This window comes from Dermochelys coriacea, chromosome 5 (assembly GCF_009764565.3).
Source record: "Dermochelys coriacea isolate rDerCor1 chromosome 5, rDerCor1.pri.v4, whole genome shotgun sequence".
Taxonomy (NCBI): domain Eukaryota; kingdom Metazoa; phylum Chordata; order Testudines; family Dermochelyidae; genus Dermochelys; species Dermochelys coriacea.
The window spans coordinates 634,028-651,726 of NC_050072.1; the positions used below are offsets into that span (position 1 = coordinate 634,028).

Below are 17,699 nucleotides of genomic sequence, written 5' to 3' on the forward strand. Positions count from 1 at the left end.
GAAGAGGCCGGCAACTTCCAGCTCTCATGGGCTGTCCGAGACGCCCCCTCACCGTCCTTTGTGCAGCGTGTCTTTCGTTCGGGTGCGGAGGCGGGAGCTGGGCTGGGCGGGACCCCATGTGGGGTGGGGAGCAGGACAGCGCTGGGCCGGGGTCACTGTGCTGCTGGGAGCTTCTCCCGCCAGGGCTGGAGCGTCTTCACTAGCACGCTGCAAGTGCACTGCAACCTGGGTGGGACATCGGGTCACCCTGCACCAGCGCCACGTGTCACCAGCAGACCCGGCCTCGGGTGCTACATATAGGCCAGATCCTCCCTTGGACCTTTGTGCAACCAACCCAGTGAGAGTGGGGAGCCGAGGGGAGCACCTGGTACCAGGCTCAGATGCTGCCCTAAGATCATCTCTAAAATGGGACTCTGACCCCAGCGGAATTGGACACCCTGCACAAAACAGCCTCCCCGTGCCGGGTTCCTCTGGAGCCTTACACCTCCCGTGGAGGGTTTCAAGGGAGAACCACACAGAACTGAGCCCTGCTTTTCTGATGGAAAATGTTTGTTTGCCTCCTGGGGCCTAGACCTCAAGGTGGGCGGCGCCGGATGCTGGAGAGAAACGAAACCCGGGGCTGAGAGCGCTGGACAGGAACCTCCCAAGTGAGCGAAAGGCTGTTTAGCCAGGAAGGGCGCCTCCTTGGGCTGCTGTATTGTGTGCCCCTGGCCATAGGCAAGGAGCAAAGGAGCGAACCAGGGGGATGAACCTGCCAACGGGTGTCCCAGGAAGGGCCCTGCTAACAGGAGAGAATCCAGCACTTCCCAGGGAAACCAGGGAGGGGCAGGTGGGAATCACGGCTCAGCAACAGCTTCACCCCAAGGGCCAAGAGCGATAAAAACACCAGAGACTCATTTGCCTCCCGCACTAGAGCTTTACTGGGAAAGGAACTAAACTGCAGCATAGGGGGGCTGCGGACAGCGATTCTGGGGGGGGTCACCAGAGAGCGAGGGGGAGGTGGAGACAGAGACAGGCGATTCTGCAACCCAGCAAACAGCCCTGAGGCCAGGTGAGAATCTCTCGAGAGAGACCAGAACAATCCCGGATGGGGGGGCCTTGAGCCCTGGGGCTGCAGAGTGTGGTCACGGTACTGCTGGGTCACCGGGCACCGTCGCTCCTCATGGATTTGCCCACGTTCTGTCACTTGATCCGGGTGAAAATATTTGTGCCGACCCTGCGGGGAAGCACAGAGCTGGAGTTACTGGCTCAGCACAGGCCTGCGCTTGGGGCTGTCCCATACACGGGGTGGGGGGGGAGGGGCAGGGGCACAAGGTGCATTAATCTGAGATGGATATAAGCCCAAAGAGGCACCTCCTCCAGGCTCCATTTCATGGGGGCACCCAGCCGCCCAGCCCAGGGAGGCAGCATGGCTGTGGGCACCCCGCACTGGCATGGCCTCAGAGCTACCCAGCTGCACCCCAGGGGTGGGCAGGGGCTCTGTGGGTTGCTCATCCAGCCATACCCTCCTGGGTGGGTTAGCAAGGCCACCTTTTGTGCTCTTCCCTGGCGACTGACTCGTCTACCCTGGGGATGCTCCCCCTCACAGGATGTCCACACCCCTGGTGGGTTGCTCACCCATTAGCAAGTTCTTGGAGAAGAGCTGTGGGGATCACACACAGCCCTGGGGTGTGACAGGGCCCAGGGAACTCAGCAAACCTTCTGTGACATTATTGACATGAATTGTGACTGTATAGATCATTGTTGCAACCAAGGTCCTATAGTTGCACCAAATCTTGTACAAAGGAGGTCAAGTGAGGTGTCTATGAAAAAGTTATAATTTGCAGGTTATAATGATGCTGTCTATATGTGTGTATCATTTTTGTATTTGAAGTTATGAATACTGGCTATTTACTTGTATCGCAATGTGTTTGATTCTTAGTAGCCTCAGTGAAGCATGTGGTCAGCTTCTTGAGAAAGGAATTTTCAGATTAAGTGTCCAATCAAGAAACACTTCACTGACAATGGACCTTGGGAGACTCCAATCTACATATGGGAAGCCTTCCTGAGAACGTTCAAGGCAGCATGTGAGCAATGGCTGCTCTACCTGTAAAGAAGTGAGTCATGCATGGACATGTGACTTGCCCATGTGACTCCAAACTCCATCTTGCTGCTGTGATTTTCCATAGTAAGAACAAAGGGGTGTCCTTCTACATGGCAGAGGATATAAAAGGCCCTGGAAACCCCTCCATTGTGTCTTCAGTCCTGTTTCTTACTTCTGGAGGTACCTTGCCACAAACTGAAGCTCTGAACAAAGGACTGAATGATCCATCCCAGCTGTGGATGTTCTCCAGAGACTTGATTTGAACCTGCAGTTTATTCTATCGCTGCTGCAAGCCTGAACCAAGAACTTTGCCATAACTGTATGTAATTGATTCCATTGAACCAATTCTAGCGCTCATCTATATTTCTTTCTTTTTATGAATAAACCTTTAGATTCTAAAGGATTGGCAACAGCGTGATTTGTAGGTAAGATCTGATTTGTATATTGACCTGGGTCTGGGACTTGGTCCTTTGGGATCGAGAGAACCTTTTTTCTTTTACTGGGGTATTGGTTTTCATAACCATTCGTCCCCACAACAAGTGGCACTGGTGGTGATACTGGGACACTGGAGTGTCTAAGTTAATTGCTTGTATGACTTCTGGTTAGCCAGTGGGATAAAACCAAAGTCCTCTCTGTTTGGCTAGTTTGGTTTGCATTGATGTGCAAAGGAACCCCAGCTTTGGGCTGTGACTGCCCTGCTCTAAGCAATTTGTCCTGAATTGATACTCTCAGAAGTGTACTGCCAAAGGCCACGTCGTTACACCTTCATCCTTCCTCAGCAAGATACATGGCTTCCTAGATTCCCAGGCCAGAAGGGACCATTGTGATCTGTGCCTGTCCCCCTATACAGCATAGGCCCTAGGACTAATCTGACCCCCTGCATAGCACGGGCCTTAGGGCTTCCCCCCTAAAATTCCTACAGCACATGGTGGGTCCCCCAAGAGTTTGTGATTCTGGGCTGAGAGACCTGCTCTGCCCCACCTCATCCTACACTGGGTTCCCTGGATCTCCAGCACCACAGCCTCAGAGCCAGGCTTGGGATCCCAGCCCTTGGCACAGCGCTGAGGACAGATGGGGCCAGGCCCTGCAGTCCTGGCTCTGCAGGCAGCACCTTCGCTTCTGGGCAGTCTGTGTCCCGTCTCCCACCTGAACGCTTCCCAGTTGGCATTGGGGGATCCGACCTCCTGGCGCAGCAGCCACGTGGTCTGCAGGGTCTCTTCTCCCTGGTCATCCATGAAGCACTGGCCCACGAAGACGCTCATGGACTCTGGTGGAGATTCTGTCAGGTGATAGAGTGACAGGGTCAGCGCTGCTCGCTCTGAGATCCCGGCACAGGGTCCCCAGACAGAGCCCGGAGCCCTAGGGAGTCTGCTGCGTGTCGCTGGGGTGGTGCCATGCACCTGCAATAGTCACACCAGAGCGACCCACTGGGTCCTCGGCAGCGTCGAGGGTCAGTGCAGTGACCCATTCTTGGGGCAGCAGGCTGGGGGGGGGCAAGGAAGTTGGGGAGGGGACAGAACACTGGGTGTGGAATGGGGAGAGGGAGAAGCAGCTGCCCAAAGGTGGAGCCGGAGGTTTCTGCAGCAGCAAGCAATGTCAGCCTTCCCTTTGGCATCACTGCCCCCCAGCCCCATGCCAGGTCAGCCCAAGACAGGCCTTAATCACCCATCACAGCCTGGCCCCCGAGCGATGCGTCTGCAGAGACAGGCTCTGATTCTCATGCAACGGGACCTTGCACAAGCCTCCTTCTCCCTGTCTGCCTTCAGGCCCAAGGGACCCCGCCAGCCCAGCAGGACGCTCTAGGGTCACTCTAACCCCCCCCAGACTCAGCCCGCACCTTTGGGAACCCCCGTGCTGAGTGCCCCCCAAGCCAACACGCTGAAGCAAAATACGAGGCGAGTCGCTCGCCCGCCCTCAGTAACGGGCCTCCCTGCCGTTACCCCTCTGCTACCGCACAGCTGGCCCAACGCAGGGCCCTGCGGGTCATTCAGCTCTGCAGGAGAAGTGGGTCTTGCAGCCAGGTATCTCGGATGCAAACACGGCAGGGGAGAGCGGCTTTGCGCGCAGCTCTGAGCCCTGCCCAGCCGCCCTGGGCCCCACAGCTTTCCCCATCGGCGCCGACTCTGGGGCTGGGGCTCTCCCGGCTCGACTCTGGGCCAGGCTCCCAGGGACTCGGGCTGCCTCCTCGCTGCGCCTCTGCTCCTCCTGCCTCCCCTTCCCAGGGACAGGAACCTTCCCAAAGGACGCCCCAGCCCCGGCCCGGGCCCGGCCCCGGCGCGCCTGGCCTTGCGGTGCAGGCTGCTGCCTTTCACCCCCTGCCTGCAGACGGGCTGGAACTCGGGGTGTGGGGGGCTGACGCACTCCCTGCCTGCACGTGGCTTCCACCATACGCGGGGTTTACAGCTTGGTTCAAGGGCCCCCCCACTATACACATTGTTCCAGCCCCCCGGCCTGCCTCACCCCAGGGGGAGCGCAGCGGTTACACCCCTTTAACCCACGGCAGACCAGCGGGAGGTGCCGCGTTTTCCGGACCCAGAGCCGGACCCCCTCCCATCCCCGCGCCAGGCAGCAGTTGGGGGGTGAGTGGGGCACCTCCCGCTCCCGCCCCCCCCGGCCTGCAGGGGCATTTCCAAATCCCACGGCTGCGCCCTCAGCAGTGCCAGGGTCCGGGGCGCCAACTTCTGCTTTACCCCAGGGGTGCGTTACCCTAGCCCCACCCCTCCCCTCCCCCGCAGCCCGAGCCCCGCCCCTCCCCACCCCCACTCCGCCTCTCTCCCACGGCCCGAGTCTCGCCCCTCTCCCGCGGCTCAAGCCTTCCCCGCCTCTTCCCCGTGACCCCACCCTCCTTCCTCCTCTTCCTTCCACCACTCCAACCCCTCCCTGACCCCCCCACTCACCCACCACTCTCTGCCCTCCTGCAAACCCGCCCAGAGCTGCCAAACTGCTGTGGCTGGCGGGTGCTGAGCACCCACTATTTCCCCCATGGGTGCTCCAGCCCCCGAGCACCCCCGGCGTCGCGCCTGTGTCCAGGATCCGCACCCTTCCTTCCCTGCCCCCCAGCCAAACCTCACTGCGCGGGCCCCACCGGCCTCCCGCACCGACACCGGCCAGGGCAGCCACTGACGGCACCTGCCTTCCTGCCCCTCCCCAGTCTGAGCCCGCCCCGTCCACGGCTTCCCCGCCCCGACACCAACACTCTGCCCCCGCGTAGTCCCCCCTTGCCCCCAAGTGCCACTGCCCTGCTCCTGGTGCGGTCACGACCGTGCCGGCCCCCTGAGAGTCCCTGAACCTGGGGATCGCCAGTGTAAAAGCATGGGGCTTTTGGTTTAAGCCACTGCAGTAAGGATACGCCATATAAGAATGTAATAGCATTAGAACGGCCAGACTGGGTCAGACCAAGGATCATCTAGCCCCGTGTCCTGTCTGCTGACCGTGGCCCATGCCAGGTGCCCCAGAGGGAGTGAAGAGAACAGGTGGTCACCAAGTGATCCAACCCTGTCGTCGCCCATTCCCAGCTTCAGTGTGTGTTACAGAAGAGAGATTTAAGGCACAATTTTGTTTATTAAAGGAAGTTTAAGGGGTGACAATAGAAGCATGGTCTAAATTAGGACCCCCTGTCTTCCACAATTCCACAACATGGAGTTCTCCCCTTGCTCCTGAATTATTACGTTTAATATTAAAATCATGTTTCTAGCCCCTCTGGTAGCAGAGAGAACCTTGAAAACCTGGCCTGCGCATAGAGCAAACCTGCAGAACACCTGCAGCACTGGCTGAACGATGGGGCTGTCCCACTCAGGGCTCCACGGATTCCAGCTGCAGAAGTTGATACCTTTGCCATGGAAATTCACTATTGTGCTACACCAACCCATTTCTTTTCTCCCTGCCCTGCCTGCAGTATCCTCCTGCTCCCTCAGGAGGAGTCAACTGGATTTCAAGGCTGGGGGAAGGAGGTTTTGAGCTGGGCCACCTGAAGACAACTTCCAAGTCTTTGTGGAAAGTAAGCGTGACAACCACCCTCTGGGCACTGAACCCAGGATCTCCCCAGCTAACGCACAACACTTTACAGTGTGAGCTGCAAAGCTAGTGTCTGTAATGGACTCACATCCTCCGTGGTTCGAGCATCGATGAGGACACGTAACACACTGGTCAGTGGATTACATGAGCATCACGAAGTTTCCATCAAGTATTTTCCATTGCGAGCTGTAGCTGGATGTGTCTGGCATGGGAGGGAATTCCGTGGAGACAGAGATCCCCACCCTGAGCCTTCTCTGCAGGTCCTTCTCCCCAGACCAGTCTGCTTCCACTCTCCATGCTTTCGCTTAAAGTTTGGTTTGACCATCACTCACCTCCTCCCAGCCTAAGCCTGGACTGTGCCTTCCAGGCCTACCTTCAGAGACCACCACAAGCGGCTCCAGGCCTCTCACTGACTGAGGAACAGGCTTTCCTTGTACACTGTCCTGACCCCTCAGTCCCAGGGTACCTGAGTCACCAGCCCTCCCCCAGAATGGGGCATGAGACCCCCAGGTTTTTCAGCCCCCTGTCAGATCACGCTTACCCCGGCTCCACCTGGCCGGCACCGAGGCAGTGTAGGCTACACACCTGAGAACTGCCACTTCACAGTGAACCCGAAGGTTGGCTGCTCCTTCTGATTGGCATTGTGCTGGACTCCATGCAGGGGCGATGACAGGATATCAGCCTTGGGGGCCATTGCCACAGAGTGGTATGAACCTGAGAATGCTCCAGCCTCGCTGAGTTCAGATACAACCATCCTGCAGTCCAGGTTGCTCCTCCATGATCCGGACAGGACACACTGAAAAGGGAAGGGACACAGTCAGCTGGAACAGGGGCCCCACACTGCACTGCGGGTCCGATGCTCAGCGGAGCCTATGACCCTGCCAGCCCGGAACGCAGGGCACAGACCACTCAAACCGGAGATGAACAACGAACTCTTGGTGTGTGCTCTGCTTCCTGAGCTCTCCAGGGAAGCCCCTTCCCTCCCTCTGTGACCCCTCCCCACTTGTCTCTGGGTTTTTCAGGCTGGGGATTCCACCAAAAATGCAACTAACTGAATAAATCCTAAACCATATGTCACAAAGTGTGGGGGAGACAGGGCCCTGCACCCTCAACTTCCTGCGATTCACCATGACTCTCAGCCAGCCAGTAAAACAGAAGGTTTATGAGACAACAGGAACACAGTCCAAAACAGAGCTTGTAGTTGTAGAAAACAGGACCCCCTCAGTCAGGCCCATCTTGGGGGGTAGGGAGGCCAGACCACGGTTCTGGGCCTCCCTCTCTTTCCCCAGCCAGCTCCAAATTGAAATCCCCTCCAGTCCTTCACCGAGCCTCCCCCCGGCCCCTCCTCCAGCCTTTGTCCAGTTTGCCGGGCAGAAGGTGGGACCTGGCCCCAACCCCCTCCTGGCTCAGGTTCGTCCCTCCAGTGAAGTCACACCCTGATATCCCCATCACCATCCAGCACCAATGCAGACAGTCCTAGTAAAACTCCCACACAACATTCCCAGGTCAATACGCTCCACTCCCTGCTCCATCACATCATAAACACAGAACTGGGGACCTCCTCTGCTCCAGGGAGGTCCTTTGCTTTCTCCTTCCTAACCCATAGGGTGGGGGGAGCTGTCCTCCATTCCCTTGCCACCTGGTCCCTCTCCCCACAGGCAGAGGAGCTTACTGAGGCAGGAGAGAGGAGGCAGCTGCAGGCATCTACACCCCAGAGAGCAGTGGGGCCCAGGCTGGGTGAGGGTCCTGGAGAGCTGACAGGCCTCCATGGCACTCGTACTGTAATGGGATGCTAAGCTGTATCACGCTGTTCGGCCACGAGGTGGTGCTGTGTGGCACACATTTTATTTAAGTCACCGTGGGCCAACCCTGGCAGACCATTAAAGGATCTGAGATCGAACACACCTGCTGTGTATCTCGCTCAGAAGGAAGCTCTATAGCCAGCCCGTATCCGGGACAGGCAGACGACAGTGCTGGCTCCTCTTCCCATTCCCAGCTGCTCTTCAGGGCCCAGTGAAGCCCCCTGGATGGAACGCACCTCTGTATTCACATCCTACACACCCCTGCAAAATCTTGGTACACAATATGCTGTGTGAGCTATCGTTTGAAAATCAAGGATGCACTGGCCAAGAGTATCAGGTCAAAATGTGTGTAGCAATATTATATGTAAAGAGATAAGACACGCAGAAATAGCGATTGAAGTGTGTTCACCAGAGAAGTCTGGGGAGGGGGTGAACCTGTTTCACAAAGACAAAGGACAAGGTGACATGTCTAGCCAGGTGCCATCAAAGCCGATGGGCCATCACCTGTCAAGTGTCCATTCCTTGGCAAGGGAGGGGGGGCAGGAACAAACAGTTCTGCATCTTAGCAAACAACAGCAGGGAACCGCTTTCACCACCAGACTCCTTGACTCCAAGCTCGCAGCAGGAACGAACTTTATCTAGGGGTATCCCGTGGGAAAATGCATGTCAGAGGGGAAAGGAAAACAGCCATTGGACTTTGGGAGCAGATCCAGTCTGAGAATTTGGTCAGCAATGATACTGGAAACATGTGCTAAGGGAACCTCACCTTGAACGGAGTCTAGTTAGTTAAATTTACTACGAGGAAGTGTTTTATCATTATGTCTCTTGTAGCCATTTCTGACTTTAATGCCTTACACTTGTACTCCCTTAAAACCTGCCTCCTTGTAGTTAAATAAACTTATTTTATTCTTTAATCAAAATGAATGCAGTGTGTGGGTAGCTCCATTTAGGGTAGCAAACTATTGTCTATTCCAGGGGTCAGCAACCTATGGCATGCGTGCCAAAGGTGGCACACGAGGTGATTTTCAGTGGCACTCTGCTGCCAGTCTGGGGTTCCGTCCGCCGGTCCCTTGCCAGCCAGGGTCCTTGCGGCCGGCCCGCTCAGCCCGCTGCCTGCCTGGGGACATTGAAAAGCTCAGCAAGGAAAAGCAGGGCAAGGATCACACTAAACTGATAAGATCTGCATTTTAATTTAATTTTAAATGAAGCTTCTTAAACATTTTTAAAACCTTATTTGCTTTACATGCAACAATAGTTTAATTATATAATATAGACTTATAGAGTGAGACCTTCTAAAAACGTTAAAATATATTACTGGCACGCGAAACCTTAAATTACAGTGAATAAATGAAGACTTGGCAAACCACTTGTGAAAGGTTGCTGACCCCTGGTCTATTCATTCCCTTAGAAGGGCAACAGACCTACTATGTTTGGACTGCCCAGGAGTGGGCTGGACAGTACAGCACACACATTTTGGGGGAAAATCCAGGACTGGGAGTGTGTTGGGGTCACACTGTGGGTGGTAACCCAGGCTGGTGGAAGCCGGAGAGTGACTGGAGTGCTGCTGGCAGGCTGCACCTACACACAGACACTCAGGATGTGACCTGCTGCTTGAAGGCTTCTTGTGAGCTGCCCAGCTGGGAGCTGCAGCAGCAAAGAATTGTGAGGCACCCAAGTTTGAAGGGAGGGGGCGACAGCCCCTCACTGGTCTGGACTGCACCCTGCAGTGTCATTACCCCCTGCCCCCTGGCACTGATACACAAGAGAATGGGGAGAGGACAGAGAAGACACCACTGACTTGGCAGCTGTCTGTAGGAGCGGAAACCCGCAGAGGAGCAGGGTGGGCAGCATTGGCCCAGCCCGGGGGAAGGGCCTCATGGCCCCCTCTCTGATCTTTCCAGCCATGCACCCAGCGTTTCTAGTGGCCACTGTGTCTGATGCAGGCCTGATGAGCTCCCTGCTTTGTCCATCAAAGAACCTTCAGTGCAGCTTCCTTTGCCAGAGGAAGTGGCTCTGCAGATGCCCCTGTGTGGCTGCCACAACAGCTTGTGCTTTACTCACATCCAGGCATTGCACTTCTCCTCCAAGAGCAGCCAGAAGCTCTCCGGAATCTACCGCCTCACCAAGGGATCAGATCCTCACATGCCAGCATGAACCTAGCCTCACACCCTGGTGGGGTAGAGACATGCGTGCTTCTGCCAATTCACGGAGATGAGTGACTTGCCAAGGTCAGACAGGAAGTCTGCCACAGGGCTGGGAGCTCCAAACACCACGATCGTCCATCCCCCAAAGGCAGCTGTGAGCACCTGCCCCTCTGAAAATCAGGCCCTTCTCTTTAGGAGCCTGATTCTGACATCACGCTGGAGGGGATCAGGCGCCACTCCACTGAGATCACTGGACTTATACTGGGGTGAAACCAGAATGAGATCAGGATCAGCCCCTCGAGTACCATGGCAATGAGATTAGATGGTTAGACAGAGTCCAGCTGCTTTCCTGCAATGTGGGATGGAACTGCAAAATACAAACTGGCCCACAATCACAACACTTACGCTAGACAAAAAGATGTGTCTTTAAAACAGGTTGGCTGACATGTTTTACCTGACAAGTCTTAGAACCCTAGTGTAGACAAGGCCAGTTGTAGTTTAAGTATTAGTTGGGAGCCTAGGCTACAACATAACCAGCTAACAAGTGTTAAAATACAACTCATCGTGCTTACAGCTGGGTTTTTAAAATGTTACTTAAAACATTAGCAACCTGTTTTCAAGAACCTGCTCTTTTCCTTGTCCCGGCCCTAGAACCACCGGGCCCTTCCTTCCCGAGAGCAGACAAGGGGATGTCACCCAATGAGATATTGCTGGGTCCGGCCAGTTGGCTGGTATAACTTGGGTAATGGGAGGGGTGGGGAAAGCTGAACTGGGGGTATGGAGCAGAGCTACACTCGACATCCTGCTTTGTAAACTGCCATCTTGATGGTGATGGGGGCCTTCAGCTACCCAGAGACCTGTTGGGAAAATAACACTGCAGTGCACAGATTATCCAAGAAGTTCTTGGAATGTATTGGAGACAATTTTTTAGTTCACAAGGTAGAGAAAGCTACTAGGGGAGAGGCTGTTCTAGATTGGGGGAGGATCTGGATGATTGGAAAAAGGCAAATATAATGCCCATATTTAAAAAAGGGAAGAAAGAGAACCCAGGGAACTACAGACCAGTCAGCCTCACTTCAGTCCCCAGCAAAATCATGGAGCAGGTCCTCAAAGAATCCATTTTGAAGCACTTGGAGGAGAGGAAGGTGATCAGGAACAGTCAACATGGAATCACCAAGGGCAAGTCATGCCTGACCAACCTGATTGCCTTCTATGATGAGATAAGTGGCTCTGTGGATATGGGGAAAGCGATGGATGTGATATATCTTGACTTTAGCAATGTTTTGATATGGTCTCCCACAGTATTCTTGCCAACAAGTTAAAGAAGTATGAATTCGATGAATGGAGTATAAGGTGGATAGAAAGCTGGCTAGATTGTTGGGCTCAACGGATAGTGATCAACGGCTCCATGTCTAGTTGGCAATCGCTATCAAGCAGAATGCCCCGGGGTCAGTCCTGGGGCTGGTTTTGTTCAACATATTTATTAATGATCTGGATGATGGGATGGATTGCACCCTCAGCAAGTTTGCTGATGACATTAAGCTGGGGAGAGAGGTTGATACGATGGAGGGTAGGGATAGGGTCCAGAGTGATGTAGACAAATTGGAGGATTGGGCCAAAAGAAATCTGATGAGGTTCAATAAGGACAAGTGCAGAATTCTGCACTTAGGAATGAAGAATCCCATGCACTGCTACAGGCTGGGGACCGACTGGCTAAGCAGCAGTTCTGCAGAAAAGGACCTGGGGATTACAGTGGACGAGAAGCTGGATATGAGTCAGCAGTGTGCCCTCGTTACCAAGAAGGCTAATGGCATATTGGGCTGTATTAGTAGGAGCATTGCCAGCAGGTCGAGGGAAGTGATTATTCCCCTCTATTTGGCACTGGTGAGGCCACAGCTGGAGTATTGTGTCCAATTTTGGTCCCCCCACTACAGAAGGGATGTGGACAAATTGGAGAGTCCAGCAGAGGGCTATGAAAATTATTAGGGGGCTGGGGCACATAACTTACGAGGAGAGGCTGAGGGTTATTTAGTCTGCAGAAGAGAAGATTGAGGGGGGACTTGTTAGCAGCCTTCAACTACTTGAAGGGGGGTTCCAAAGGGGATGGAGCTCGGCTGTTCTCAGTGGTGGCAGATGACAGAACAAGGAGCAATGTTCTCAAGTTGCAGTGGGGGAGGTTTAGGTTGGATATTAGGAAACACTATTTCACTAGGAGGGTGGTGAAGCACTGGAATGGGTTACCTAGTGAGGTGGTGGAATCTCCATCCTTAGAGGTTTTTAAGGTCAGGCTTGACAAAGCCCTGGCTGGATGATTTAGTTGGGGTAGGTCCTACTTTGAGCAGGGAGTTGAACTAGATGACCTCCTGAGGTCTCTTCCAACCCTAATATTCTGTGATTCTATGATTTAATTTTGACAAACAGTGAGGAACAGATTGAGAATTTGAAAGTGGAAGGCAGCTTGGGTGAAAGTGATCATGAAATGAGAGAGTTTGTGATCCTAAGGAATGGTAGGAGGGAAAACAACAGAGTCAAGATAATGGATTTCAAGAAGGCAGACTTTAGAAAATTCAGGGAATTGGTAGGTAAGATCCCATGGGAAGCAAGTCTAAGGGGTAAAATAGTTCAAGGGAGTTGGCAGTCTCTTCTAGGAGACATTATTAAGGTCACAAGAGCAAACTATCCCATTGCGTAGGAAAGATAGGAAGTATGGCAAGAAACTACCCTGGCTTAACCAGGAGATCTTCAATGACCTGAAACTCAAAAAAAAAAAAAAAAAAAAAAAAAAAACCTACAAAAAGTGGAAACTAGGTCAAATTACAAAGGATGAATATAAAAAAATAACCCAAGTATGAAGGGACAGAATTAGAAAGGCCAAGGCACAAAATGAGATTAAACTACCTAGAGACATAAAGGGTAACAAAAAAACATTCTACAAATACATCAAAAGCAAGAGGAAGACCAAGGACAGAGTAGGCCCATAACTCAATGAGGGTGGAAAAACAATAACAGAAAATGTGGAAATGGCAGAAGTGCTAAATGACATTTTTGTTTCAGTTTTCACCAAAAAGGTTAGGAGTGATTCAACATGTAACATAGCGAATGCAAGTGAAAATGGGATAGGATCAGAGGCTAAAATAGAGAGAAAAAGTTAAAAATTACTTAGCTAAGTTAGATGTCTTCAAGTCACCAGGGCCTGATGAAATACATCCTAGAATACTCAAACAGTTGACATGGGAGATATCTGATCCATCAGCAATTATCTTTGAAAAGTCATGGGAGATGGGAGAAACTCCAGAGGACTGGAAAAGGGCAAATATAGTGCCCACCTATAAAAAGCGGAATAAGGATAACCCGTGGGATTACAGACCAGTCAGCTTAACTTCAGCATCCTGAAATATAATGGAGCAAATAATTAAGCAATCAATTTGCAAACATCTAGAAGATAATAAGGTGATAAGTTACAGTCAGTGTGTAACTGTCAAGAACAAATCATGTCATACCAACCTGATAGCTTTCTTTGACAGGGTAACAAGTCTTGTTTATAGGGGGGAAGCGGTAGACATGGTATATCTTGACTTTAGTAAGGCTTTTGATACTTTCTCGCATGACCTTCTCATAAACAAACTAGGGAAATACAACCTAGATAGAGCTACTATAAGGTGGGTGCAAAACTGGTTGGAAAACCATTCCCAGAGAGTAATTATCAGTGGTTCACAGTCATGCTGGAAGAGCATAACGAGTGGGGTCCCACGGGGATCAGTTCTGGGTATGGTTCTGTTCAATATCTTCATCAATGATTTAGATAATGGCATAGAGAGTACATTTATAAATTTTGTGGATAATACCAAGCTGGGAGGGGTTGCAAGTGCTTTGGAGGATAGGATTAAAATTCAAAATTATCTGGACAAACTGGAGAAATGGTCTGAAGTAAATAGGATGAAATTCAATAAGGACAAATGCAAAGTACTTCATTCAGGAAGGAACAATCGGTTGCACACATACAGAATGAGAAATGACTGCCTAGGAAGGAGTACTGCAGAAAGCGATCTGGGGGTCCATAGTGGACCAGAAGCTAAATATGAGTCAACAGTGTAATGCTGTTGCAAAAAAAGCAAACATCATTCTGGGATGTATTAGCAGGAGTGTTGTAAGCAAGACACGAGAAGTAATTCTTCTGCTTTACTCTGCACTGGTTAGGTCTCAGCTAGAGTATTGTGTCCAGTATTGGGTACCGCATTTCAAGAAAAATGTGGACTCACTGGAGAAAATACAGATTAGAGCAACAAACATGATTCAAGGTCTAGAAAACAAGACCTATGAGGAAAGGTTAAACAAAACCAATTTTTTTACCCTGGAGAAGAGAAGGTGGGAGGTGGAGTGGGGGAGACATGATAACAGTTTTCAAGTACATAAAGGGTTGTAACAAGGAGGAGGGAGAAATATTGTTGTTAACCTCTGAGGATAGGACAAGAGGCAGTGGGCTTAAATTGCAGCAAGGGCGGTTTAGGTTGGATATTAGGAAAAACTTTAACTGTCAGGGTGGTTGAGCACTGGAATAAATTGCCTAGGGAGGTGGTGGAATCTCTGTCAGTGGAGATTTTTAAGAGCAGGTTGGACAAACACCTGTCAGGGATGGGCTAGAATCGATAATACTTAGTCCTGCCCTGAGTGCAGGGGACTGGACTAGAGACCTCTGGAGATCTCTTCCAGTCCTAAGATTCTATGATCTACCAGATGTGATGGGACCCCCAATAACAATAATGCTTCCAGGCCTTCTCCCATGTGTTCCCCAGTTTGCTAGTGACCGCCTGGTGGGCTTTATTCTCTGCAGCCCAAATGCGCCCATCGTGCAGCTCACTGCTCACAGCTCCATCACTTCTATGGGGTTGGGGAGATTTACAATGAAATAACCCCTGGAGCTGTTCCTGTCCCTGCCCTTTATGGGAGACAGAATCTCCCTTGCTGTAACAGACATTGTGGCTTTACAGCCAGAGCGAAATCCCTGCAGGGGGAAAGGCCCCATCCCCTCTTCACCTCCGTCAATGGTCCCGAGCTCCCACTCCTGCCTGCCCACAGCAGAAACCCCCTACAAGAGCCTGATCCATCAGACAGTCAGCCCCCAGCCCCCTCGGCCCCTTGCCCTGCCCCAGCCTGAGACACTTCAGAGCAAGTGCCTGGCCCCCTCGGCCCTCACGCTGCCCCACCCTGAGATACCCCAGAGTGAGCACCCAGAGCGAGCACCCAGCCTCCTCAGCCCCTCACCCCGCTCTGTCCTGAGACACCCCAGAGCGAGCGCCCAGCCCCCTTGGCCCCTCACCCTGCCCAGTCTGCCCCATACCTTTCTCTCTGAAGAGGTGCCAACAGTCACCAGAGCCAGGGCGAGGATCAGGGAGAAGCCAGTTTTTCCCATCATCACTTGGAGTAGAAGCCACCTGCAGAAGCCAATTGAGTCTCCCGAGCACTTAGTCTGGAGTCACCAGTCAGGCCCCGTCTTTATATCCCCTTGCAGCTTGCAGGGGCTGCAACCTGAGCTGTGTTGGTTCTTTCCTTGCAGTTCCCAGAAGCGAGCGGGCACTTCGGTTATTTTGTTTATGTCTTACTGACATTCAATCTCCAGCCCCAGCTGCTGGCAGGGTCAGCAAGATAAAATGAAAAGAAGGGACGTGTGATCTGGGCAGTGATGTGAGGAGTGCGGTCAGTGACCAGCCATAGATAGATCCCAGCACATGGGAGAGCTGGACAGAGACCAGCAGGGCCATTGGCCTGCAGTGACAGGTGGAAAGGTGCCTGGCTCTGAGGGCTGTGCCTGCCATGGCTCACGGGGTGTGTGAGGGCACATTGCCTCGGGGTGGTGAGAGAGGTGATGGCAGGACAAAGGTTCTCTGTGTGCCATGCATGGCAGAGCAGGGGCAAGGCGGGAACTGGAGTCCATTAGCAGTCAAGATCCTGAGCCTCTGAATGGTCACTAACTCCAGTGGAAATAATGACGTCTGATATCAGTCAGCACCAGCCCCTGCCTCCCAGACAGGTGGTAACGAGTGATCAGGGGTGCTGTATCAACCAGACAAGGTACTAACAAGCTTCAACAGGACTTTATTTTCAAAGGGGAAACCTCTTTACCAAGCTGCTGCTGCAGCCTCTGTAGCTTTCTCCCAGCCTCTCAATACCTCCCCCCCTTCCTGTTTCCTGTCCTTTCAGACTCCCAACAGCCAGTGCTCCCAATTCTAATAATTACAAGCAACATCTAAACACCACACAGGGCCAGCCTCTCTTACCCACTTCTTTACAGTTATAAATCCCCATTTGCCAGTCCATTACTCTGCGGATATTCAGGACTAGGTAGAATATGTTAAAATCCATAATCCATGGTGAAGATTTTAGAATCTTTGCTAGCAAACCGCGGGCCGGTTCCAGTTCTTGTTAGTTTAGCAATGCCACATCTGGCCAAACCAGCTCCATGCTTTGGTGTGGCCTTTTGGTCTCTCTAAGTCAAGAACAATTCACAGCCTTTTCCTTACTGGTCCCAGGCAGGGCCGGCTCTAGGTTTTTTGCCGCCCCAAGCACGTGCTTGCTTTGCTGGTACCTAGAGCCAGTCCTGGCCCCAGACCTCCTTCCCAGCAGCTGGATGCGCTGCGGTGATACCTGTAGCCAATTATCAGAGGGGTAGCCGTGTTAGTCTGGATCTGTAAAAGCAGCAAAGAGTCCTGTGGCACTTTGTAGACTAACGTATTGGAGCATGAGCTTTCGTGGGTGAATACCCACTTCGTCGGATGCCAATTAGTTCATGTTATCATTTAACTGTGTTGTGACCATGTTATTTCATATAGAGTTAATGTCTGATGTATGTGTGATATAAGTAGGATAGGACTGTTGGACGGACAAGTTTGAAGGAGGGATGAGTGTGCATTTGGTATATATGTGAAGCACAACTGTAGTGCAAGATCTGCGGGCTGAGACCTGTTAGATTTCAGCTTAGCCTCACCAGGCTTAAGGCGACCTGACACAGGTAAGTGACCAGAAGTGACCCTGTGCCAGTAAGGTAACCAGATTACGGTAAGGGATGTGCCTGCCGGTGATGTTCTGGGAAAACAGACCACCGTGTACCCATCTAGACAGTAAGGTTCCTGATAGTAACATCATGAAAAGTTCTGCTTTGACCACGGGCTCCAATGAAAACATGTTTACGTAGCTGCCAATAAGAATAAGGTGAACTAAGAGAACACCCTATGAAAAATGGGGCATCCCACAATGTATGGGGTGTGGAAGTACAGATAAGGACAAGGTGATTAGAATCCTTATGCATATACATAAGGTGTTAGGCGTGGCCAAAACCACAAGATAAAAGATATCCCTGGCATGGACAGTGTGGGAAGGCCCCAGCAGGAGCCACCCCACTATTGATGACCGCCTGTTGAGGGGTCCATCAGAGCAGATGAGTATGGATACAGCAGTAGCTTAGGTTCTGTGCACCCATTTGTGACTGCAGCCTTAGTCATCCGCTGAGTATAACCCATCATCAAAGAATCAATCCTGAAGCACTTAGAGGAGAGGAAAGTGATCAGGAACAGTCAGCATGGATTCACCAAGGGAAGGTCATGCCTGACTAATCTAATCGCCTTTTATGATGAGATTACTGGTTCTGTGGATGAAGGGAAA

At 52.2% G+C, this 17,699-nt stretch overlaps 1 protein-coding gene across 1 annotated transcript; it reads right to left on the minus strand.

Annotated features, from left to right (window-relative positions):
• Nucleotides 1-896: 896 nt before the first annotated feature.
• LOC119856111 (avidin-like) lies at nucleotides 897-15,456 on the minus strand. Its single transcript, XM_038403246.2, has 5 exons — nucleotides 15,382-15,456; nucleotides 6,683-6,893; nucleotides 3,230-3,362; nucleotides 1,139-1,216; nucleotides 897-1,039 (listed from the first exon to the last, which is right to left on the minus strand). Exons 1-4 carry the CDS (start codon nucleotides 15,454-15,456, stop codon nucleotides 1,183-1,185), a joined length of 453 nt encoding a protein of 150 aa, XP_038259174.1. The 3' UTR covers nucleotides 897-1,039; nucleotides 1,139-1,182.
• Nucleotides 15,457-17,699: the final 2,243 nt, after the last annotated feature.